Raw genomic sequence first — 26912 nt, 5'->3', positions numbered from 1 at the left:
TTGTGTTGTTATCAAAGTAATGGTAGTTTCCCCTTTATTGTTTCATGTTACTGTAGCACAGAGTCCCACTAAATTGAAAAGTCGGATAGATTGCATTTAAATAACCGAATAACATTAGTAGCACAAGAAGTAGTAACTTTAATATTATGAACAATATTGTTGCAAACCACTTTCAGTTTTTTAGCTGAGCCATGCTTTCCTTCTCCTAACAACATGAAGATGTCACTGTAGGTTTAGAAAATCTCTGGAGCTTGTTTTTACTCGTCTATTTTGGGGGCCCCATTTGGTGTATTTCCAGAGACCTGATTCAGGGCATTATCTCATAGAAAACGATGCCCTATTTGGCTCCTCGTTTACACATTGCATCATGGCTGCAAATTCCCTCTATCCATTAATGATAAATAAAAATAAAACAAGAGTTTCCTATCACCAACAGTGTGTTCAGGCACAACATAAGTAGATATTTAGCTTCAGCTCTTAGAGGATCAAAGACTTTCAGATTAACTCTGGAGATGTAATTCCTCTCTAAAAGTTCAGCAGATGGTGTACCTGATCTGATGTTTTTATTTATAGGGTTCAGCCATAGTTCACTTGTTATTGTTGCCAGCTGACATAAACACCCTATGCCTTATTATTTTCAAAACTAAAAACTGACATACACACACATATATACCTCCTGTGCTGTGTCATGATAACAAACCCAAAGCAATATTTTCGATCTTCTCCTGGGCGACGTTTTGACAGAGTCTCTCACAAACCAGCCAGAAGCCCGGTAAGAAAACAGGCAGGAAGGTGTTCTTTGACATCAGCCAGCGTGATTAAAATAATATTGCTCAGCTCCCCATTTCAACCCAAACTGACAGGTAATTTCATGTCAGTGTACAAACAGCAGTGAGCATACTGTATATCTGTGAGCACGTTTGTCCTCCCCACGCCCCTTTCACTGCAGATGATAGCCTAACCGCCGAGTGAATTTGGGAGCAGATGAGGGACTGCTTCTGTTTGGAATAGTGGGATTATTTCTTTGCAGCGAGGACACAGTAAACACAGATGAGAATGGTATAGTGAGCAGGGGAGAAGGAGAGTGAAATTGAGTTGAGTTAATACTTTGAAAGTCAGAGAAGAGGAGAGTTTGAAGGTTGAATCCCTGAGCAGCTTTGAGTTATATTTACAATGACTGTGCAGTTCCAAGATTTTTCATTAGGCATCGTTTCTTTTCTCACTAATCACATCAACACATATTAATGTATAATTAACAAAAACAGTTTTTGTGTGCGTATGTGTTTGAGCGTAGGGTTTATCATGTATTTCGAAACATATCTTCTATAATCCACACAGTGATCACCCACATGCTTGTTTTCTTGTGGAAGTTAAAATAACTTTGAAAGGGCGATGAGACAAATAGAGAGGAAGGACCTCAGTCGATCTTGGAGAAATGTTGGTGGAGACAGAGATTGAAAGGGTAGAGTAGCTGAGGGAGTTATACTGCCATGGCAGCACTGAGCAGTAGTTTTGCAGGTCATAAGGCTAGACGAAAGAGATGGCTTTGTCTCACTTTGATAGATCACCACGTTCTGTTTTCACTCCAAGAAACAGCAAGTTTTCTTTACAGAGAAAGAGCATTAGAGGGAAAAGCTAGGAAGAAGTCTGCACAAGTGTGACGATTAGGATACTTTTCTCTTCTTCTGCCAAGTCAGTAAAACCAAAAATACTACAACCATTCTTTGATGTACATTCTGATCCAAGGATATTCTCTGTTGACATTATGTGTGTTTGTGTATTGTTTAGTGCTGTAATGCTTTGACAGCAGAAATGATCAGAGGCCCGGTGATTATTGCTGTTTAAATGTTTAATGCATGAGGGAGAGAGTGAAGGAGGAAATCAAAGGGAGAAACCGAGGGAAGATTTATTCTGGAAAACATAGGGACAGGTGTTTCAGACAGAAGGTGACAGAATATTTATGTCTGATGTGAGAAACTACTGCTCAATCCAGCCTGATAGTCTGGCTCCTTCATATGAATACACGGCATTAAGTTCCTCTGTTGGTTACTTCCCTCCTGCCAGTTGGTCTGTGTTTGTATCTGTCTGCCATGGCGGTATTTTGGTGCAGGGAATACTTCCCACAGATGGATTTCAGAACTATCGTCATAACCATCATCATCAGTATGATTCCTCCACTTTTCTCCTGTTTGAAGGATCTATTTTCTTCTCTGGGGAGAGAAATGAAACAAGAACACTTATACCCTCCTCCTGTAAGAAAAGATGGCCTCCAGAATGAGAACAAAAACACTCCAAGTCCTCTGCTGTTGTTGAGGAACACTTTCCTTTTTTTTCATTTATTTTTTTTGGATAAGGGTAGGAGGTGGTAATTGAAGGGGGGCTGAAAATTGCTTTTCAGTCACAGAGCGTTACTGACGGCAATTCATTACTCGAGGCTGAAAAGAAACTCCATCTGCCCCATTGTTGTTGATAAAATGTTTTGTCCTCTGATTTTTCTTTGGAATTTGTGTCGTTGTCACTCTTTTTAAGAGACTGAACTTCTTTTCTGTATCCTGGAGGCTTCCTGAACTGTGATATGATACCAAAGGCAACTTATTGTCTACTAATACGGCTGCCAGTACAGTGAAGGATGAACAGGAGAGGTCCTGGATTTACTTTTTGTGATGCATGGCCTGCCATGCTGCTCAGTAGAAAGTGATGCCAGCAGTGCTTTCATAATGGCAACTGTCAGAACTGAGTTTGTAACTTCTCTGAGTGAACATGAAATTATACTCACCAGTGATTATTCTTCCTTATCAGTAGTATGGTCATCTTTTAAAGTTACAATAAAGCCAAGTCTAATGTATTGAATGTTGTGTTATTCAGTCAGCAAGTCCAGCGAACGGCTGCACAAGGCAACAGAATGAGGTCATCAGTTGGGAAGGTGGATTGCCTTCACTGAGCCAAGGAGATCCACACAGAGTGTATTGAGTTGGCTGCTCTCCCTCCTCTATCATTCAAATTGCAAACAAGATGATGAAGCACATAACATTTGAGCCTGCCCTGTCAATAATTAATAATGATGAGAGGAATCTCATGTGATGCACTTAACTGGATGATTCAGTTACTTGCATGTTAAGTTTGCTAACGTCCCTGTATCCTTTCATTATTGTGACTTTCAAAACATCAGTGAGCTTATCATTCTGCCTCAGTTTCCTTTCTTCCTTCTGCTCTGACTCATTGTCTATCCCTTTAATCCTTTCTTTTTTGTGTTTTCCTTCCTCTCCCTCTAGCCGAGTGTGGTGGCATCATCAAGGATGAGCCCTCTGGTCGTATCCTGTCTCCGGGCTATCCTGCTCCGTACGAGCACAACCTTCACTGTGTGTGGACCATTGAGGCCGCCCCTGGAAGCACTGTTAGGTCTGAACAACACTCTTACGTCCTTTTTTTGTACCCCCTAGTTTTCTGATTACACTGTTCTTTTTCCGGCTCTCTTTCAATCCGCCACCTTTCAATATACTTCCAATTTAGCCACCCTTTTTTTTGCAGTGGTATTCATCACTTTCAGAGGCTGCTGTGTAATCAATCTTCAGTGAGTTGCTATTGGCCAGTAGTTGGGTTACTACTGGGTAAGTGAAATGCCAACTCAGGGCCCGGAGGTTTCACACTACAAGGAAAAAAGTCAGGAACTTCAACTTAATCTTAGCCTTTGTTTTTTGGGGTTTCTGTTCTTTACTTTAATGAACTGCAAGCCAGCAGCCGGCTTGGTTTGTAGTTTTCTGGCTTCTGTTGCTAATTTATTTCATCCATCTTAATGGCATTTTATTTTCAAGTTGGTTTTTCATATGTGGGGATGAAGTGGCAGCAGGTCCGAGCAGTCCAGATGTTCTATGTCCCCCTAATGTTGTTTCAAGATGTTTGTTCAATAAGTTTTTGGGCTGTGTCAAGGGACTGGTTACCAGAGAGTCATGCTTTATGTGTTGGACACCTCACAAAGAGATACAACAGACTCTTACACTATCATTTCTTTTATCCTCTGGTAAAGTCCAACCATAAAAAGAGACACATAACTTTGGCAGTAAAATTTTAAGTTAAGAAACTTTGGGAATAATTGGCTACTTGCTTCAGCTACCCCCAAACCACCAGCCTTTTATTGCTTTTGCCATAATGCTTGCATACTTTTTTGTTTATTCGCTTAATAAATAAAAACAGTGCAGGAGTTTGCTAATGCAAACTTTTTGTTCAAGGATGAGCTTTGCCTTGTGGGCTTTTTCACAGCAAATATTGCTGATGCTATTATTGTGTTGTCAATGCGACTTCAATGCCCCTGTACTCTTAGAAACCAGCCTGATAGATTTATAGGTCCCATATTCTGCTCCTTTTCTGCAGTTTAATATGGATCATTAATGTCTTCATGAAATGGTAGTTACATGTTTTGGTCCAAAAAGCCAATAAATCAAGCACAGCAGCATTGTTTCCAGGCTCTCATAGCCCCTCTGTTCAGAACGCTCTGATTTAGTGGGCGTGACCTCCAAATGTAAATGAGCCCTTACGTCTTCTTCCGAGATGGGAAGCTTGTTCAGGGAACTACGTGGCTGTTTACAGCCAAAAACAAAGAAGTGATGGCTCTCTAACTTTGGCATTCTCCTCGGTTCGGGGGAACCTGCTCCGGTGGACCAATCAGGTCAGACTTGCTCCTGATTGGTCAAAAAAGGGAATCACTGATGTCGGCAAATCCCCAAAATCCAAACAGCTCGTTTTAGGTCAGGATTTTACATTCACAAGCACTGCTAAGTACAGGTTTTGTCATTAAATATCAAATTTTGTGGGCTGGGAGGAAAGCCAAAGACCCAAAAATTTCACTAAAATACTTAGTGATGGGATTTTTGCATAATATGGGACCTTTAAGTTGTTATTGTTTTCTTTATTCAAAAATCCCATACAATGCTGGTTTCTTCCAAAGTGTATCTTTTTTTTTTTATAACAAAACTGAGTCTTTTTTGATATTTAAGCTTCCTACCACCACTTGCTTGTAAAGACCTATGTCAGTCAAAGCATTACTGAAAGGACCGACCCTGAGCCCTCCATAGAGTCAAAATCTCAAGAGTGTTACATGTACTGAGAATATGAACTGTGTTTATGCACTGTCATGAATCAGTAATGTAAACTAATATAATAATCTTGTAAGCCTGGCTACTTCAAGGAACAACGCTCTTCAAGGAGAAAACTGTTAAATCCATAAGCGCATGTGTATATGAGGAAACATGTGGGAGAGGCAGAAAACACAATAGAAGGTTTAAGGAGGAGGGCTATAATCTCTCCCTTTTTATAAATTGGATTAACTTACCCCAGAAGATCACACACTCTTCACAGAAGAACATTTATGTATAGGTGTTACAGCTGCACACTGTACACCCTTTTGTTGTGTTGCACTGCTCTCTAGGGTATTAAAATTATATATGAAAAGACTAATATGTTTAACTGATAAATCCATACATCTGAAGCCTTCACTCTGATTTTTGTTAATCAACTGAAGCAGATCCATAAAATAGTTAAAATGTGTTGGGAAATGCTCAGCTGTTGTGTGTTTGCATCAGTGTTTTGCATTGTTTTGCATAGGATGGTTAAAGTTGATGTCTGCATGGTTCTGTCTGTGAGTACATACTGTCCTATAGCTAGCATATCTAACATTCCTGGGTCCCTCCATGATTACTAGTTTAGGTTCATTAGTGCCTTTGCTACTTCTGGGTCCCCAGCATTCCTCTGCAAGGTATGCACTATATCCATGCCTTTGATCTTACCCACGCAATTCATTATTGAGCAGAATTTGCAATGCATTAGCCCAGGGATTCCTTGTATTTCAAATGGTGTAGCTGGAGGTTGCACACTAATCAAACCACGCTGAGTTTAAGAGAGAGACTGCTAGTTGTTCCGAGTGACAGCAGACATCAGAGAAGCCGCCCATGGACTTGTTTGCAAAGAGATGTTGATGAAGGGAGAGTATAGGAGGGAAGCAGTGTGTGGAATATATACATACAGAGATAATAACAATGAAAAAGGGGAAAGAGATAAGGGAGGCAATGAGCCATGTCACTGATAAGCATTCAGTGGATACTGCTAAAGGGATCAAAGGACAGATCTAGGCCACATTGTGCACTGGACAATGAAGTCATTCATCTAGACTTAGTGTCCAGTCAAAACTTTTTTATAAGCTTTTATAAGCTTGGAGTATTGTTTCTGTGAAATTTAATGCTGTATGTGTCTTTTTAGACTCTTCAAATACATTGTGTGTATTATGTTAGAAAAAAATCAAGATCATGTTGCAGGTCATTTTGACCCGCTCTGTGTAAATCCACTAAAAACAGTCAAAAACAGGTAAAACTAATAACAGCTTTGTTTAAGATTACATAAGAATTTAGAAAAGAGATAAAGTATTCAACCATATAGCTATCAATCAATCAGTATTTACTTGAATAGCGCCAAATCAAACGTTATCTCAAGACACTTTAAAGAACATTCACAGGTCTAGATCCGTTAATGTTAATAAAATTTTATTAGCAGAAACCCAACATCAAGACAAGACAAGGAGTCTTATTTTATCTTAATCCACCATGAGAACAGGATTTTGCACCATTTAGAAAGTTACAATGGCAACTTTAACGGGCAGAAACCTTAGACAGAACCAGACACGTTAGACAGACTGTGTAGCTCAAGTTTTCCCCTCTTCACAAACACATTGTTTGTGTTCAATGTTGTGTTCAACATGTTCATTGTTCTCCACTTGTTAGATAGAATGTCCCTGTGTGCTTTCTGTAGATTTAATTCTTTCATTTCACACAAAGGAAACTTGTCTTACTGTCCTTTTGGAAAGGATAGACCTGGCAAAACACACACTAAAGTGCTCTCACACACAATAAGCTGCCCTTTTAGGTGACAAAAAAAAGTGTGTGCTCTTTTTTTTCTTGTTGCTTTTCATTTTGGCCCCTTCCAAACAAAAAGTCAGTGCACACCACTGGTGATGTTGACCGCTTTATATTTTCATCTTCAGATGCCTGTGTCCTTCTGATGGAGAGACAACGGCAGCCTTGTCCTCTGAATTCCTCTTTACTGTAGGAAAACTGACAATCTGGATCAATAACATTGGTCTCTGTCTCTGAACTCTTTCCTCTGCAACACACACAGTTCAAAATCTGCGATGAAGCTTCTTCAACTGTAAATATACCTGAACTTATTTCTGGTGTATACGTCAAAGAGATGATGTGGGAACACTGACAAGGACAAGGAAGAGAAAGTTCCTCCTTTACACACACCTGGGTCTCTGGGTCTGAGTTTCTATTCTGAGGCATTCAAACAAAAATATCTGGGCAATGAAAATAAATTACATCACAGAAACATCTTTATTTGGGATCTGAACAGCTAACTTACCCATATTAGAGGGTCTGGGTCAAAATGACCTGCAACATCATCTTTGTTTACAAACTGTGCACAGACATTTCTTTACACATCAAAGTGTCTAGATTTTACACACGTTTATGACCCTAGATGAGAAAAAGTCACAAAATGTCGAAGAAAAAGAAAGGATAAGTGGTATTTTAGTCAACATGAAAAAAGAGATGGTATTTATGACACGGTTTGAATAATGGCTTTCTGATTCTGCCTTGTTTCACAGATAACTTGCTTTTCTTACAAGCTAACACAGCCACAGGGCTTTTAGCAGGTACTCATAGTGGTTCAAGAGGATCTTTCGTCAACTTCTTATTCTGACAGCTCTATCTTGAGAAGTGAGTGACAACAAGCCTTTAAATCCAAAGCAAAGCATGAGTGCTGCTGTCATAATGTCTTGTTAGTTGTTGCGTTTTTCACTGTTTATAAAGCAGCTCCAGGATTTGTCTTGAGATGCGATCAGCAGTATGGTCTGTGCTGTTCAGCTTAGAGAAAGAGACTTGTTCACATTTGATGAAATGTGAGTTCTGAATTACCTAAAAATCACTTTACAGAATTATTTTTAGAGTAGATTTTTTTTTTCTTTTAGAGAGCCACATATTCCAATTTTCCATTGCAATGCATCTCCTATTTGTCATGCTCTGTCACAGAAATATTGCCCTTGGTCTCAAATGAATATGCACATATTCCTCCAGGTTTGCACCCACAAAAATAACACCAATTTAAGTTTGGGACCAATACCTTTCACACTGAAAAGCTGTCTGAGCTTGTCTGTATATGTATATGTATTTCAAGAATATAGAGTCGGGTACTCACAGTTTTTCTTCAGTGTGAGGTTGACTTTTGTGAAATCTTTGTGACTGGAAAAGGTTTAGGACACGGAATAAGCTTGAGGAACTGATGGTACAAACACAATGAGTCTGTGTTCTGAAACACTTCTTTTAATCTCACAGATTCATTTCCCAGTTTCTTACCTTTTCTAGTTTAAATCAAATTGTGTTCTTTATCTGCACAATAACTGTGCTTACATGTGGTTACATCATGTGCCTCGCAGCGCATGAGCTGGATGAAGATTTCTGTGACCACGGCTTGGATCAGGACTTAAGACAACCTCCATGTGACGCTTGCACTGTCTGATGTGCTTGGTGTCTTTTCAAGCCCACAGTGAGGCTCAGTCTCAACCTTGATGGATTGTCCCACAGGGACGGTCCCACAGAGGCCACTTCAACACATATTGATGAGGGTGGCTCTCAGTGTGACATTGCTTTTCTGTGCAACCTCAATTAGTTGCAAGGAAGCAGACCGTTGCGAGATTATGTGTGCTCTACATCTCTGTTCTTCTTTCCTTCACACCACACACACACATTACACACTCGCATATACTCACTTATTTATCATCTTCATGCACACATCCACGTTCTCTGAAGACTCCCCACAGGACTCATGATTGCAGCTAGACTGTTTTGTATTCATGTGAGAGAGTCTCTGCTCCCTCTCTGTTCCTCTCTGCATTCCTCTCGTATGAATACAAAATAATTAAGGCAGAATCAAAAAAGACCTGCGAAATCTTTTCCATCCCTCTCTTCCCTCATGTCTCCTCCTCACGGCGATTCCTCTGACACTTGATTGAGCTTTTTTTTATCTCGTTAAGAAGGGGACGAGTGTAAAGGAGAGCCCTTAGCTGTAAACTTCAAAACATGGCTTTCTATGATCTTGCAAAACGTTAAGTGCACGAGGGGACCAAAATCTCCCTTTTCCTTGGTGAGTGATACAGTCATTCTGTCAGCTTGTTGTTTTATTCATCCCTTAAGTACCCTAACCTCCCACTCCACATCACCTCCCAAGCATTTGTGTTAAGTGGAGAAGTTGACTTTAAATGGACTTCTCCCTCTGGAAGCCAACACTTCTTTCGTTATTACTTTTTTTTGCAGCAAGAAACTTTGCATGGTTAGTTTTTCCAGTTTCTAGCCTGAACTTGTGAGTCTTAGATGTAGTTTTTGTTGTAGATTTTGCTTTGCATGAAAAACAAGAATTTCATCAGAGTGGTTTTGAAAGAAAGGCAACCAGTTGGATAATAAAAAGTGTTGTCTACATGCCCCGCCTGTGTTCCACCAAGTTCTCTGAACAAAACACAGAAAAAGATGAAGAGATACTTTGGTGCCAAGCTCAATATGTAGTCTTGCTACCTTCCCGTATCACTCTTATCCCCACACCATCTCCTCTTTCTCACTATCTCCTTATCCCACTCCCCCCAGCCCTCACTCTCAGAAAGTGACAAGGAGAGATAGGCTATTTAGATCTTGTATAAAAGGAACCAATTATCGTAACATGCAGCCCACGTCTATCCAATCCATCCGACCGCACAGCACAAATCCTTCCATCCCCCAGCTTCCTCTGCTCTCCATCAACCTCTTATCCTCCTGCTATCAACCTCTTCTTCCACCAACCCAGGAATGATTAACACCACTCTTGTTTTTGTTCCCTTCCACACCTTCAACTTTCCTTCATCGCTCTCGTCTTCCACCTGTCTTTCCATTTTCCTTTAAACACATAAATAAAGAAGAAGAAGACAAAGCCATTTGGTGTCTGTCAGTTCTGAAGGTTGCATTAGAACATAAGACCTGCCAGCACATGAGATCCAACACGTGACAGCTGCTAGATTCCAGCATTGCTCATGCTAATCCCTCAGACCTTCCTGTAGCCTTTTTCACATCAGCTTTGTTTGGATTCACGCATGTGCTCCCATACCATACATAAACTCATTTATAGTCTGTGCAGGAAGATGTACATATTATAAAACATGCTTTCTTTGTTTTATTCATGCTACCAATCCTGTGAAACACCTGAGTGTCTCCAGTCGAGGGTTTAGGGAGGTGGAGTGTAGGTAAATCATGACAGCATTTGCATAACAAGCATGAAACTGCCTGAGGCGCTCCAGAGACAGAGATCTGAGGTCTGTGAGCTAAACCTTTGGTTGTTGGGTCTAAAGGGCTAACTTGGAAAGATTTGAATTAGAGTGTAACTACTTTTACAATCAGCAAAAATAAAATTGTTATGGTTTTATCGAAAGATGGAATTATACTGGGGTTATGTGAAATAAACACTGCAGAGTCACAAACAACTTGTATAAAGTTTGACTTCATTATAGAAATATTGAGCACTTGGTTATTGCTTTGCCGATGGTTTTCTGCTCATAAACTTTGACGAGATATTCAGCGCCGCATTTACACCAACAGCTCATGGAAGTCTGGTTAAATTAAAATAAAAAAAAGTTTTAGTTGATTTCATCCAAAAGCAAGCAGTTTATTTTGTTGCCATGTCTTCTCAAGATTTAATTCTGGAGATTACCAAAATAGATTAAGACCATTACATCTGGCCAATGCAGCAAGTGCGATCATTGAGTTCCACCGGAGCATGTCTGTGTGTAATGCCCCTCTAAAGTGCTCCTCAGCAGGAGTTTTGTTAGAGGAGTGAGTCAGCTGTAAACTAACACTTTTAGATCTAAAGCATTGAGTTGTTTGACACCCATTGCACCAAGCTCAAGGCGGCGGCCACTCCAGAAACAACAACAAACAAAAAGGTGTCTTCTCTATTTCCTAAAAGACTTCGGGGTTTGATTCTCTGATGCCACAAGAGAAAACACGATGGGGTTTGGCAAAAAATCACAGCTTATTTTCAGAGTGAGAAGAAACAAGGCAGCTTTTGATTATTTCTCTGCATCACGTTTAAATGCATCTTGCTCTTCTTTTATTTACATTACTCGTCTTCAATGAGCTTCAAGGATTACTGTACATCACAGGGTATTATCTGTGCTCCAGTGGATATTAGCAAAAGACCTATAAGCATAGGAATGACAACAAAGAAAAGGATTAGTAGTTTTGCTATTTCTTGGAAAAATCAACATTCACAGCATGTAATGTGCTGCTCTGTGGAGATAACATGTTTAATGTTCATGCTGTGCATCATGTGTCTTTATTCCACATCTCTCCATGGCGTTGATGCTCATGTACAGGCATGTAATGCAAAACACTTTTCAAATAATACTTCCCGTGTACATCTGCGTGATAAAGTACCTGTGCACCTGTCTGCATCTGTTTGTTTTATGTGCGCTTTTTTTCACTGACAGTGCGACGGGGCTTGTCAAGTAGGTTATGTACAGTATCTACACAACAAGCACATTGTTGAGTAGCCCCTGGCTGCTGCTCACACATCAGACAATATGGGAATCAGAGTCTGACACCAATTATGCAGAAACGGTGGGAACTTGTTGCTAAACCCGACGTATCAGTTGGTTGCTGTTTCTCCTCCGTATCATCCGTAGCTCAAGGCATTGTGTTTTGTGTGTGTGTGTGTGTGCGCGCATGTGTGCAAGTGTGTGCACTTGTGTTAAGGGATGAAGAAAGTAAAAGAGCAAAATGTACCACAATTTTTATCCAAGAAGACTGGAGAAGGACTGAGAAGGACAAATGTTACCATTCAACTCATTGAGTCTAAAAAGGGATATAAGAATATGACTTTATGCTAGTTAAATAATAATAATAATAATAATAATAATAATAATAATAATAATAATAATAATAATAATAATAATAATAATAATAATAATAATGATAATAATAAAAATAATGATAATAATAATAATAACAATAACAATAACAACATCAACAACAACAATGATAATAATAATAATAATAATAATAATAATGATAATAATAATAATAATAATAATAATAATAATAATAATAATATTACAATAATACTGAAAGGTTAGTCTTATGGAGAGAATGTTTCAATGACTTAAATTTTCTTAAAATTAAAACTAGTGAAAACTGACAGTCAGAAACTTTTTTGGATTTTTTTTTTTCCTGTGACTTTTCCTCATCCAATCATTTTCATAATATGTTTGCATAAATTAATGCAAATTATAAAATTAACCTTGAACATTTTTAAAGATTGAGCAAACAAACAAAACATTTCTTTAAAGCCTAATATTGTGTAAGATCATTTGATACGTTAAGTTTCAACCATTGACAGTAAAAAAAAAAATGATGTCATGTTGCTCAGTTTGAATTGAGGTTGCCACAAAAACTGCCCCCCCCTGGTGGCTGGCTGCAGTATAGGTTAAAAAAAATCTGACTCTCCAGTCATTCCAGATGGGCTATGGTCAAACTTTAAAAACTGAATACACCTTGTAAAAATGTTTTGCACATCTAATTTTTGTGGTGATTTGAAGATATTATTTGGATGCCTTGTATTCAAGTCCTTTTTTTCTGAAGAGTTTCGTTTTTGGTAGATACAAGAAGTTTATAAAAAGGTTTAGCTTTACGCTTAACGGTGATTGTTGGCTGACGTTCTCATGTATTTTTTTCGGGCATGGTAAAATATGTCAGGAGGTAGAGTCACCCAGCTCCACTCAGATTCTCTCTGAGTCCCTCACAGTCTCTACTGCGCAGACTCTGGCTGCAGAACCGCTTCAGTGGCTGCGCCTGTGACGGGGGAAATTTGGCTTCAAAACCAATGGTAAATGGTGGAGCCACGCACAGTCTATGGTTTTAACCACAGAAACAGAACTCGCCTGATATTCCCCCGTGAGCTCAGTATCTCCTTGACACCTTGCTAAGATGACACAAAGCACCTAAGTAGAGCATTTAAAGTGAGAGACCTGGTGTTTTTTTATACCTGTGATAAATGAGAAGGAAACGAGTGATGTTGGATAAACAGTTTGTTTGGGAAAATTTGAATTAAGCTCAATTCAACACATTTAAACAAATGTTCCCTTTATTGAGAGAACACCTTTATCTCATTGCTTCCTATTGTGTCTTTTATTGTGAAGGCATGTTAGACAGCACTGTGTTTGAGAGGAAGAGAATCAAAGGCACTAAATTAAGTGAGCTGACATAAACGGGCCATGTTTGTTACAATTTTCTCAAGTCTTTGAGACTTTGCTGCAGGATAAAGCTGCTCAGAATACTGTTTGTCTTATAATAACTCTTTTATATTGAGTTGTGCTTGTCAACATTACTGCCAGTCTCTCATTTGTCCTGAAATAGAGCCTTCTATCCTTTTAGTCCTGCTGAATCTGTCCACAACACATACTTAAAGATGCTTACACACTTGACTCTGAGTGAAATATCATTATGAATCCTATGCTTTGAGACTCCTGCACTTACACACAACTGCAGTGGATTTCACGTCTAGAGGACCACCAGCTGGCTGACAGCTGTCTGCGCCCGTGTGAAGGGTAGATATTTTGACAGCATCATCCTTCAGATGTCTAGACTGCAACTATTAAATGCCGTGGCAGATGTATCTGCTTGACTGACATTGTGGAACATTCATTGAGCGCCCTGGATCTGGTGTCTGTGATTCACTTTATTTGTTTCCTTCTTTCATGCTTGCCCTTAACCATGATTTTGTCTTCCTTTCCTCTGTTCTAATTGACTCCTTTAATCACATTATTACCTTGGGTACATTGATTCTTTTAAATACTGAGTATTTTGATTAAACCCTTTCATTTTCCTCCTCCTCTGCTTTGACTCATCCATTTTGTATTGAATTGGTGAATAGGATTGCTAAAAGCCTAGATTTTTCCTCTTATGAATCTTCTTTTGTATTGTAATATTCTTTAATTCAAGCCTCCATTCAATACAGACAAAAACAAACCAATCTGAGAGCAAGCTTTTCAAAAGGTGGAGGATGCAGAAGGTCGTCAAAGCCATACAGGCTACATAACAGCAACCTTATGTGCCATACATTTTTCTTTATAACCATTACTTTAAGGAACTAATAACTGGAATACAAACAGAAACTTGTTTGCATTGAGTTGCCCTCTGTAAGGCTGGATTGACATACATACACAGCCTGAGTATATCAAGTGAACTACAGCTTTCTTTCTTGCAACGTCCTCTCAATCATTTTTTCTTCAACAGCCTGCATTTCCTGGTGTTTCACACTGAAGAGGTCCACGATGTGCTTCGGATCTGGGATGGGCCCCAGGATGGAGGAGTCCTGCTGAGGGAGCTGAGCGGCTCAGTGCTGCCTCCGGATGCCCACAGCACCTTTAACACCATCAGCCTGCAGTTCACCACAGACTTCTTCACCAGCAAACAGGGCTTTGCTCTGCAGTTCTCTGGTGAGGAAGAGGAGGGGAGGAGGAGTCCTAATGTGGTGGAGTGAACATAGGGTTTAGTGTTTGAGAGATAAAAACTCAACACTCACAGGTTGATCTGTGAACTTTTACAGGAGAAAATTAAATTATTCATCTTTTTCACTGAGGATTATTTTCTCATTGTTCGTCATTGTGCTTCATCCTTTTCCTCCAGTCTCTACAGCAACCTCCTGCAATGACCCAGGCATGCCTACTAATGGGACACGCGGTGGGGACAGCAGAGAGCCTGGGGACCATGTGGTGTTCCAGTGTGATCCTGGATACATCCTGCAGGGAGCCAACAGGATCACCTGCACTGAGATCAATGGCCGCTTCTTCTGGCAGCCAGACCCCCCAACATGCACAGGTACTCCAACATCCTGAATGCCATCACATGCCTGGTGCTGCTGGTGGTTATAATAACACCTGGTGCATGAAGTATTTATTTCCTATCAGACATCTTCTCAGTTCGATGTTCAAGCAGGAGTTTAAAAAGTTTGAGAAATGCACAGAAACTTGAATTAGAGTGAATATAATATATATTATAGAAACACTTACTGTGTCTGTGCCACCCACCTCCAGGGTACTAACTGTACTCCTACGATTTCTGTGTTGAGATTTCAAATCATCCGGTTGTCGAAGAAGTCAGAGTATCGACTAAAACTGGAAGTTAACTTAAAAGTACTTCACGACTGCATTCTGCATAATACAGCCGACTGCATCGCCTTTGCTGCTGCTTTGACTTTTGAGAAACAGGCAGACAATACAGATTCCTAACACAATTACTTAACAGAGTCTTCAGTGAACCTTAAGAGGCAAACCCGATTGCTGTCTTCTCCAGACGTCTGCTGAAGTCACTGCAGCAGACAGAAAGATCTGATTATCTCGTTTCTCTTGAACGACACAGAGCTCTCAGTCAGATCCTTTACGTGTACCCTTTTTTGTACAGAAAGACTTTAATGTCCAACAAAATACTTTAACTCGACAATAAAAAGATTAAAAGTAGCCGCCTTAATTAGCACTCAGTGTAATTAGTGTGATGTTTTTGATGAGGGGGAGAGTTACAGGTGAGGACATGAAAAGTGGTGTCATCTGGCATTAGCTACATCTTAATTAAGCATCTGTCACAGTGTCTTCTTGTAGCCAGGCTGTATTTCACATAGAGAGGAAGGATGACTGTTAATATAATGACTTTGATGCTCATTTTTTTTCTTTACTACCCTTTTTCTTTCTCTCAGCAATCAGTTCAGTCAAAAGTATTGCATATATAATATTCCTACAGACTTGATAAGCAAATATAAATACATGGATTGGACTGAAATGCATTAAATGAAGAGGAACAGATTAGTAGTAGTAGAGAATGCAGAGGTGTTCTTGTGTCATCTATTGCACTCACTTTCTTTTATCTCTCTGTTTATAGCTCCATGTGGTGGGAACCTGACAGGACCCAATGGGCTGATCCTGTCTCCAGACTACCCTGAACCGTACCCCCATGGCAGAGAGTGTGACTGGAGAGTGACTGTCACACAGGACTATGTCATTGCCCTAAGCTTTAACCAGTAAGCTTCATTAATACACAATCAACATTAAATGTTACGCTAGAGCACTTTCAAGATGTCAATCTATTTGGTATACAGAACAGACATTCGGGCTGTCAAAATTGACGGGTTAATTCAAATTTCTTTTTACGCCATTAATTTATTTGATGTAGGATTAACGCCCACATGTTCTGCGTATGACCCTCGGGCCGCCCCGTATGGTTCATCAACCACATGACATTGTGGTTGACGAACAGAAATGAGTTAAGAGGTGTTTTGAATAGGAAATTCAGCTTCAAACCTCTGCCAGATGGCACATTGGCTATCCAAACTGTGTCGTGCTCAAGCCAACTGCCCCCCGCTGCGCTGTTCCCCCGCTGGAGAGTACGACCAGTGGTCACACTACTCCACACTACTGTGCACGGTACAGTTTGCCACTGTGACCACGTCCTCAGGCGCCACTTGCTGGCCAAGCATACAGGGGCTGCAGAGAGATACAGTGTGTGAGATATTATTTTCAAGTGTGAAGTGTCCAGGGAATTATCTTTTTTTTTTTTTTTTTTTTTTTTTTTTTTTACAACCAAAAGTACTTGTTGAACACTTGTTGTTGTTGTGATCCATGAGCTCTATCAGTTTGTGTTGAGCTGCCTGAAAAACGGGCAGAAAACTTCAAAATTATCTTTTCAAGGTTCATTTGAAAAATATAAAAAAATGTGCAATCAGTAGCCAGTTAACTATGAAGGATCATACGATAAATCGCAATTAAATATTTTAATCCATTGACAGCCCTAACGAACATAAATATTATTATCTAACATCTTGTAGAAGGAGTGTCTTATTTTTAGTTTTAACTGACAATATTAATGAAATTTTCATTTTATCCACCAGGTTCAGCTTAGAGCCCAGTTATGACTTCTTACACATCTATGACGGGCCAGACTCTCTCAGCCCCCTGCTGGGCAGCTTCTATGGCACAGACGTCCCTGACCGCATCGAGAGCAGCTCCAACACTCTCTTCTTGGCCTTTCGCAGCGATGCTTCCCTCAGCAGCAATGGATTTGTGCTCCAGTACACAGGTGAGTGCTCCTTAGGTCAGAGGAAGGACCCGGAGAATATACAGTATTTGGCTAATTATTCAGAAATATTCAGCTTGTTGGCTCTTGGGTTATTTATCTTTTCATTTGAATATGTAAATAGTTCTCATCATCAGTTTTTTCATCTGCAGCTCCTTAAGATTCTGAACAAACCAGTGAATTTTAAATGGAATGAGAGGCTTTATCCCCCAAACAATTCATGTTTTAAAATTCTTCCTTTTGGCAGAGTGCAAATGGATTTACCCTCTGCTGCTTATCGACCTTGCAGATTGTTTCTTTTTAACTCTCTCTTGTGTCTGGTCCAAAGCAAGTGAGATTAGTGGCGAGAAAATTGCTTCAGAGAAAGAAGGGGGTGTCTGTGCTGCCGCTTCGCGATCCCCATCCTCCCATTTGTGCCAAAGTCTGCTTGGGCGTTATTGATCTGTCCCCCCTCAACTAGTCGACTAACAAAGAATTATGAAAATGAAAAGCCAGCAGCATGTGTGCTTAAGCTCTGTTTGATCACCGCTTCGCAGCTGCACAAAAGCCTCCTCATAAATTAGAGCAAACAACACTTTGTTGTCTCATGCTGAGCTTAGCTGACCACAGCATGTTGTTTGGGGGACCCAATTTATTCTCACACAAGCTACTGTGTGTGGCACTCATGCTGTATAAGGATCCCAAACACCATTGAAGGAGGGTAGAAGTTGGTTTACAGGTAACACAACACATCTGTGTTTGAATCTCTCAAGTTGACGCCTCATCGTCTGTATGTTCAACCCTGCTCCTCACGAATAAACCGACACCGAACAGGCTTTAGTACTCGAGGCGTCTTCGCTGAGGGCTTTGCTTGGAGAATGGTTTTAAATCTTCCTAACCCTCCCTGCCTCAATTAGAGCTGTTTAAGGTATCAGACGTTTAACCAATCCCAGATCGACCCTGAGCGCTCTGCTTCTTGGCTGGTGCTCAGAGGGGATTTGATCTATGCTAGCAATTCAACTGATTTCACAATGCTGCCTATTTATGTGATGCAGCTCGGTGGTTTCATTAACGAATTATGCATAAATGGAGTTAAACACAGCGTTTTGTTGAGACAGTGTTACAGAGTCTACCCATTAAGTCACTCACAGGGAAATTTACTGCAGTGTGTGATACAGTGTGTGATATTGTATGGCCAATCTGGTAGAGCAGATGGACCCAGTGTGGGGCTCAGAAAAACTCCCTCTCCACACTTCCAATTCTCCACACTAATGAACCATAACCAAATAATACATAAATTAGCTCCTCAGTTTCAGACAAACAACATCACAGGAAGGCAAAACTGGCTGTTGGTTTAGGTCTGTTTGGTGAAAAAGCAGCAAGTTGACAAGTTGGCCCGGTCTGGGTTTGGTCAGCCGGCTGCTTAAAATTGCATTACAAAATTCGCCTGAGGTGCTGTCAGCCTCTTTACCAAGCAATCGTTGTGTCTCTCTGTTTTGTTTCCATGTCTCTGGCTTTGTCTGATTAGTGTCTCCAGGGTAATATGTGGGCTGAAACTTTCCATGCCTGGGACTCGTTTTAAATAAAACAAATGGACACAGGCATCAACAGACACACACATGAAGGATTCCTTACACCACATCTACCTGATCAGACAACCACTAAATCCCACAGGTTCATTTTTTCATCGCATCACTTAAACTTCACCGAGTGTTTTTTCGGAGCAGGTGATTTTTCTTCTCCACTTTTCCCTGCGACTCCAAAAGTCCCAGCTCAAGAGATTTTAAATCAGCTGTCCTCACTGCACCGACCGACCTTCTCAACACAAGCTTGTGTCCAGGGCCGGTCCTCACCCAATGCCCGCTACATCCATCACGCCTCTGCTGTCTCTAGCCAGGTGTGCTGGTTTAATGAAGGCAGCAGCAAGGGAAGTTTTAGGTCCAAATCAGCCCATGAAAGGGCTCAACCTGTCTAGAACAGGTGCCCTGGGTGACAGACAGGCAGGCCACATGCCTGGCCTCAGCACTCTGCTCAGCCATGAAGGGCAGCCTCCCGTCTGGTCAGCAGATCCCCAGATTTCAGGTTGGAAACTGGGCATTTGTCCAAGACACTACTTGCACATTAAAAAATCACTAAAACTTTAGTTGGACAACATTTTGTGATAACTAATCCGTTAATTAAAAATATGCCATGAATATGCCTGTTTTGTACCACAAAGGGGAGAAGCTTGACTAGTAACTACATGTTTATTAAAGTAAAATAGCAGATTAAAAAATAAAGAAATCTGAAATGAAATCATTTTGAAAACCATCCTCCTTTAATGAAAGTTGGGAATTAAACAGTAAAGCTGTCCAAAGAAAAGAAAGAATCACACAATATAAAGCTTTTTCTAATTAATTTAGCATTTTAGAAAGATGTCTAAAAAGAAAGTAATAGCCGTGGGTGTTTTTATATCTTTATACTGAGAGCTTGTTTTCAACCTGTTGAACATTCAGGCTCTGGCACTTATTTTTAGTCAGGCACCAAATTGTTGGTTGAATTTTTCCTTACAAAAGACAGCGTTTGACCCACCTTCCTCTCTCGTTTTGTGTATGTGTGTTAAGTCATCAAATATTGAAGTTTTCTTCGAGACTTGAGTGCAGAGTGTCTAAGATTGAACCAAATTGCTTTGGGCATTTTTGCTCTGTTTGTTTTAGCTGTGAGGGCGTGAAGTGTGCCAAATTGACAGGCCTCCTCACACATGCACATTTTCCACCTAAGAACAATGTGATGCTAGATTGAGCGAGACATCTTTCTTACGACCTCAGGACTGGTGATTGATATGCGGTTAGATACAGAGTGTGTGTGTGTATGTGTGCGCGTGTGTTGGGGTTGAGTGTATGTGTGTGTGAGCGTTCAACAGAGAGAGCTTGCGTATGTGCATTGTCTTCTCTAGTTGAGTGCACAGTGAAGTGTTGTGTGAGAGGCGGTTGTGTGCAGTCAGCAGACCTTGGGCCAGAGCAATGCCACTCTCAATCAGCTGCCTGTCTGTCTCCACAGCCATACATACCTCCAGCAGCCACAGATGAAAGGGCACAGTCAAGGGCTGGAGAGAAAAGTGGCAGTCAGTGAGATATATTTACTGAAAGAGGGAAGCACAGAGTCGGGGAAAAAGGGAATGGGTGAAGGAAGGAGAACACACAGAATATCAGCAGCCTTGGACAGAAAAGACCCTCTATTCCTGCGTCTCTGCTGCATCTTGATGCTTCGCTCTTTTTTTAGTTCCAACATGCATTCCCTTCTGTCACTGATTTTCCACTGTGTTACCTCTCTCCACAGAGAACCCCAGGGAGTCCTGCTTCGAGCCGGGTGTGGTGCGCAATGGGACACGGGTGGGCGCCGAACTCAAGCTGGGCTCAACTGTCACCTACCACTGCGACAGCGGCTACACACTAGAGGGAGAGCAAACCCTCACTTGCATCATGGGGGGAGACGGCAAGCCAAGTTGGAACAAACCCAAACCCATCTGCATTGGTAAACACTGACATCTGGAGACGGTTGTTAGCAGCACAAACCATATCAGTGCTTATAGATTTATCTCATGTAAACATGCATTCCCCATTTTGCATTATTTTTTCACCAAGCTATGTCCTGCAGGTATGCATGTAGAGCCGTGTTCTTTTTGCTAATGCTAACAGATGTTAGGTTGCAGCTTTCATGTAATCTGCAATTTAATGAAAGCTCCTTATTTGGCATATCTGCTTCACAGACTCATAACAAACTCTGCCTGTTTTCTGACATTTCCACAACATGACGAACACATGCTGTGCATGTTCCCTTGAAAAGCTGCAAAACTGAGCGTGCCTCTCACAGCATGAAGCCTTAGTTTTATGTCAGGTGGATTTTGTGCTCTCACAAGTAAAAGACACAAAGTACAAGCGCACACATAGTATTTTTAGGAGCTTTAATCTGCAGAGAGGGATTCAGGTCTCATCTTACCCAAGCTAACCCAGAGGGACACTTGAAAAACATTGCAATTTCAGTGCGGCAAACACCTGGGACATCTCCCACCCAAAGTCCAATCAGACAAGAAAAGTAATTTAGGAGTAATGGAATAGTGTGGATGGAAAAGCAGGAGGTGGAGGAGAAATTGAATCTTACACTATTGGCTTTGGACATACCTTTTCTGTCTGACTTGTCTGTTCATGTCTCATCTCTGTGTCTCTCCTTAGCTCCGTGCGGAGGACAGTACTCGGGTTTGGAGGGAGTTGTCTTATCTCCTGGTTACCCTGGCAACTACAGCAGTGCACGCACCTGTCTGTACTCTGTGGTGGTGCCTAAAGATTATGGTAAGCAAATAAAAAATAAAAACACTCATTCTGAAGTACAGTTTGTCAGCTTCTCAGTGTGTGTAGTGAAGCTGCAAATTTTCTATGCTCAGCCTAAAAACTACTGAAGTACCAAACTAATGAAAGCATGAAAAAACACAGCTCAGCTCTTTTTCCGCATCTGATATTGTTGGTAACAGATGCGTAGGAGAAAACAAGTTTGTGGAGAACTTATAGGCGCTCCCCCAGACGGTGTGATCTCTGCTTGCAATTAGATGGCTTTAGTCAGAGGTCTACTGAAAACAGTTTTTCACTCTTCTACATGCTAAATCAATCAGTGATCTACACTTCCCCTATCCATCTGTCTCATTTCCACAGCAGATTTTTGTGTTGCTCCAGCAGAGAAATTGAATCACTATCTTACACATCAGCTGCACAATATGTCTATCTTGGACACACACACAAACACACACACACACACACCAAAAAATAATTGGTGCCTGGAACATCCAGAGTTCCTGCAATTTCACTGCTTTTTTGGCATTTCCATTTTAAAGGTCACAGCTTGCTCCCAATATGTGATCTGATGCTGTAGGAGCAGCAAATTATTCACAAATCAAAACAATGTAGAAGAGAGACACAGCTCAAACACACACCCCCAAAAAGAGCAAACATTTTACACTTAGTCACCCACAATGTCCGTCCTTTTCACTCTCTGTCTGTTTTTCCTCTTTTTAAAATTTCCCTTTCCTCTGGCTCTGTAATGGCTTATCGGTCTTGTGCCTCTCAGAGGGACAGCTTAAGTCCCATCATTGTTAAATTTCCTCAAACAGAAGTGGCTGGCATGTGTTTGGCTTTGGGGCGCTTCAAGTCCAGTTTTATGAATGGGGGGAGGTCATGATGCTCATTTGGAGGTCTGAAATGAAGAGGGCAACCATCATGCCTCGAACCCTATCGGCAATTTTTTTCTCTCAATGAAGTCGAAGGGAAAGAGGAAAGTGGAATAATTAGAGTCCACATTTGCATATTCTTTGAAAATAACAGTGAAGGCTGTGCACTTTGTCATGAAAAGCCAAAATTGCTCTTACCTCCATTCTTGCTGTTCCCCTCTGGGCTCCAGGCTTTATGATGGACCATTTCCTTCGAATGTAGAAGACAGGTTCAATGTCATTACCTCCTTTGGCCTAGATGTTCAGGGTAAAGATGATGTAGGAGTGAAGAAACTATTGGAATTAGGCCATATTAAGCCAGCATAAGTAAGATTATCCCTGCCGGAGTCCCAGTCATCTGTGTCCCTTCACCCCATCCCCTGTACCCTTCTTTAGAAAGCAATATTCAGCACAAGTAGAACAGACAAAAATTGGATATGAATGGGCTGAATATGTTATATGCCATAGCTTTAAAATAGAAGAATAGGAGGGTTTGAAAGGATGAAAGCATTGTAGTAGAGTTTTAGCGGCACATTGTGCAACAGATTGGCTGTCACTTCTGAAGTCTTTCATCTGCCGACAAGCCATCAAGCTCAGACAGGATTGCAGATCTAGTCGTATTATATCAGTTTGGGGTTTTGTTGCCCTAACTGGTGTATTATGCACCTCACTTGAAAGAAGACACTTTGATTGAAATTGCTGTTGAAAATATTCTTTTTGAATGTGGATTCAACCGGGTGCTCTTTTTGTATGGATTTTCGGTGTCATTTCAAACGGATATTAAAGTCTTCAGGGACTCTGTGATGTACTCACTATTTTTAGGTAATTTTACTTCCCTCTGATGTGAGTTTTCTCTCTTCTGTCTTTTCAGTCGTCTTCAGTCAATTTGCATTCTTCCAGACTGCTCTGAATGACATTGTGGAGGTTTATGATGGGGCGACACAGCACTCCCGAGTCCTCAGCTCCCTTTCTGGAGCACACACAGGTACCTAAACTTCAACACACTCAGATACAGGCTTGCTTAGACTATTTTGGTAGCTTCCATGAGAGGAAAATTCACATCTGAGCTTATAGGAGAAGAAAAAACAGAGGCTAATTACTTTGAACTGCAGAAAGGTAAGACATGCCTCGTGGGATTTGACTTTTTTTATTTAACAGCCACTTTTTGACACAAGAGGGAACTAAATAAAATGTTGTCTAAGCCCAATCCCCTTCATAAGAATCCAGTTAAACTCAGAGACAAATTGCTGACCCAGGCAGAGCTGCTGGGTCTGCAGGTGGGCTCCAGTGAGCTGTAAAACAGTTCAATAATGACAACGGCACCTGAAGGAGCTGCAGGGATGACATATCAGTCTGCAAGCACAAAAAAAAAAAAACACTGCTAGCATGTACACCTGAATTATTTATACAAAATGTCGACTTCATAACCTTCTGCAGTTACGTATGAAAACAAACTGACAGCAACATGCTAACACATGAATGCCTGATGTAAGGCAAGGATGTGTCAGGGATTTCTTTGTTCTCTTGTCTAGAAAAAAAGAAAAGTAGGAAGGGGGAGAACTCATGGCTGCATTGACATAAATATAAATATAATGAATAGTAAAGTACAACCTCAGAGCAGTGGTATTATGCTAATAATTTTGGCTGAACTGTTGAGCTTGCAGCTACGTTTTCATGCTACAGTGTCAGTCAAAATTCTTGCCAAAACTACTGCATTAAATCCATTCAAGCTTCAATTACCTCAAGAGGGCAAAAGGGTTGGTCTTATCCCTCTATAACCTTCATTTATGCCTTATTCTACCAGAAATGTGAAATAAAGCCAAACATATTTTAACATGAACAATTGCTGGGATCAAAATGTTGCAAGGCCTTCTTTTACAAAGGCGTCTCATTCAACCTACAACAAAAGTTTAGCAGCCGTACACAAAGATAGAAGCATTAATAAGGAGAGATGAAAAGCAAAGTGTGTTGGTGCAAAGGAGGGATATACCACAGCTGTGTGGCTACTACAGATACAGCTTCTCAGGGGTGAGGGTGGAGGGGGCTCAACCTTTCGAGGGGTTGGGGTGAAAAGGTGTGCAGGAGCAAGGCAGCTCTCCATCTCAGCCAGCTCGAGCCCTGTGGCTCGACAAAAGCAAAATGATTACTTTGGTTTGTGTCCAGGGCAGCCTCAGAAAATCCAGTTTACAGCTCAATAAACAGGACGCTATATTAACTGCAGACTCCTGGCGGCAGGTTCACAGGGCTCTCTAACCAGGCATGGCACAGCTGAGCAGACACACTTTGGCAAGAGAAGAGAGACTTTTAGCCCGCACAGGCAGCAGAACTCAAGAACTAGAGCACACAGGCGTAACTAGCATGAATTAGACATGATCCAATCATAAGGATACTCTGAAGCTTTCCGTTCTATTAACATACACAAGTGCTAGCTGCTAGCCTATAAAGTGGGAAATGAGTGCATGCAGTCTGTCATTATGGACTTCGAATAAAGAGTCAGGAAATGAGTATTCCAGTGGATGGCAGGATATTATTTGTCGAGCATAGTAAATCACTGTTGTCAAAACACAGAGTAATAACACTGTGAATGCAGTGACCTTAGAAACTGTGCTCGTTGAACCAGTTCAAGGGATTAACAGGATGCTTATTGTTATTATGTGTGGTGAAGCATGTCACTCATTTCTGATGAAAACTCAAGATGAATTGCAGGTTGAAGTAACTTTTAACTAGATATGAGGGAAGAGACTAGTAGTAGTTAATGAAATACCTGAATGATAAAGAAGGTAAAATTAATGATTGCAGAGAAAACTGAAGGATAAATCAGGAAATGAGGGGACTCGTGTGGGGTCCGCTCTCTTTTCCCACATCGCTAAGACTTTTTTTTTTCTTCTCTCCACGAACAACTGGGGCCTTGTGTCTCCACAGCCCAGAAATCATCTCAATCATGATCATTTCAACAAAAATAAAAGAGTCTGATCAAAAATAGTTCAATTGAAGCACAGCTTATAGATGCCGCATGCTTGTTTTCATTTCCTTAAGTCAGACAACAAAACTAGATTTTGGAATTAATTCTTATAGATCTGGTAAAATGGGGCTATGGGAACATAGGCACATTTCCTTCTTCAGCATTTTAAAGGACCAGCGTGTCAATTTTAATACAACTTTATCTGAGTACGGCTAGTCAATGACTAATTTGCTCTCTTTCTGTTAAACTGCTTAATAAATGCTTGACTTTCTTTCATATAACATTAAAATCACTTCACTCCATCCTCACAGCTGGGGACAGGGTGCCTCTGCTCTTACCTCCAAACCTGTTTGAGTTATTGTTTAACAGCTGGAGCTTCAGTTAATCTCTGGCAGCTCCCCACCACTCCTGAATCCAAACCATTACACGCCAACTCCTGCCAACGAATTTTGACGATTGACTTCCAGCCAAAGTCATTTCTGTCCTTGTAAGTCTTCTGTAGGCCGGCGTTGAGGATCATTTTAAGGGCAAAGCGGTTTGCAGCTGGAGAGTGGCCAGAGGGTTGATAAGTTACATGCTGACACATGTTTGATCCGTCTGGATGAATACCTGCCCAGCACAGCAAATTATGAAACACCGACACCATGATAGCGCGCAGCAAGGGCTTCTTCTAATAAACTACCCAGCATGCCTTAGGGATCCCACGGTAAAACCCGAACAATCATAGTGATGATGCGCTAAGAAACTCTGCCATTGCAGCTATCAGGGCTCGGTGTTTGAAAGTGCAGAAATATTCACACCCTAAAACGTAAGCAAAACACACATGCACAGGGTAGACTCCCTGACACACACTCTCTATCTCTCTCTCAGACGCACAGATGTTGCCTCTGGGGTTAAGCACGTCTGCCTCCCTCTACAGTGTGACAGCAAGCAGACACAGAGTAATGAGATCCACTGCAGAGAGCCAGTCAGCAGCCTACTGAGAGAGACACACAGAGTCAGAGACAGAGATGCTCACACTTTGTATCATGTTCTGTGTCAGTCAACAAATAGTTTTCCACCACAGTAGATGTGTCATGGGGGTTTTCTTGTGTTTAATTACACTTTGAGTTGACGAGGGGAGCAAACAATCAGACCAGTAATTGCTCTGACATAATATCCCCTTTCTAAGGGGGGCAGCCTGTTATAGACCAAGATTTTAATTTTGCACAGACACGTGTCATTCAGGGAATCGTTTTGTGGCAGCTCTGAATAATTAGGAGGCTACAGCGAACTATGTTTTCTTTCTCTACTTCTTCCTCTTCCATGGTTGAGTTTGAGTTTGTCTTCCCTTTTAAAATATCTCTCAAACTCTCTCAGTTAGGTCTTGTAAAATTGAAAGCTGCTCAAGTAAACAAAATACATTTCATTTTTCATGTTTTGAATTATGCAAAGAAAAACAAGTGCACATTCATTTTTTAACAGCAAAATACTAATGTTCGGAAAAGTTCATCATCTGGTGAAGTGCGCTAGCCATGATGCAAAATTCAAGCAGCTTGGAGTTGCTCCATGGCTT

General features: G+C 40.9%; 1 protein-coding gene across 1 annotated transcript in view; it reads left to right on the top strand.

The window, feature by feature from the left end:
- The window catches only part of csmd2 (CUB and Sushi multiple domains 2), a 280511-nt gene that overhangs the window by 185372 nt on the left and 68227 nt on the right, over positions 1-26912 (top strand). The window contains exons 26-33 of the mRNA XM_074686270.1: positions 3273-3399; positions 14352-14554; positions 14745-14936; positions 15990-16128; positions 16996-17183; positions 20478-20672; positions 21371-21487; positions 23267-23380. Coding sequence (XP_074542371.1) covers positions 3273-3399; positions 14352-14554; positions 14745-14936; positions 15990-16128; positions 16996-17183; positions 20478-20672; positions 21371-21487; positions 23267-23380 — 1275 coding nt within the window. The remainder of the gene's footprint in view (positions 1-3272; positions 3400-14351; positions 14555-14744; positions 14937-15989; positions 16129-16995; positions 17184-20477; positions 20673-21370; positions 21488-23266; positions 23381-26912) is intronic.

The sequence above is a fragment of the Halichoeres trimaculatus genome, unplaced genomic scaffold (genome assembly GCF_033239565.1).
Source record: "Halichoeres trimaculatus isolate MK-OKI-2021-1 unplaced genomic scaffold, fHalTri1.1 fHalTri1_scaffold_14, whole genome shotgun sequence".
Lineage (NCBI taxonomy): Eukaryota > Metazoa > Chordata > Actinopteri > Labriformes > Labridae > Halichoeres > Halichoeres trimaculatus.
The sequence above is the reverse complement of the archived record's forward strand: the minus strand, read 5'-3'. Positions and strand labels throughout refer to the sequence as shown.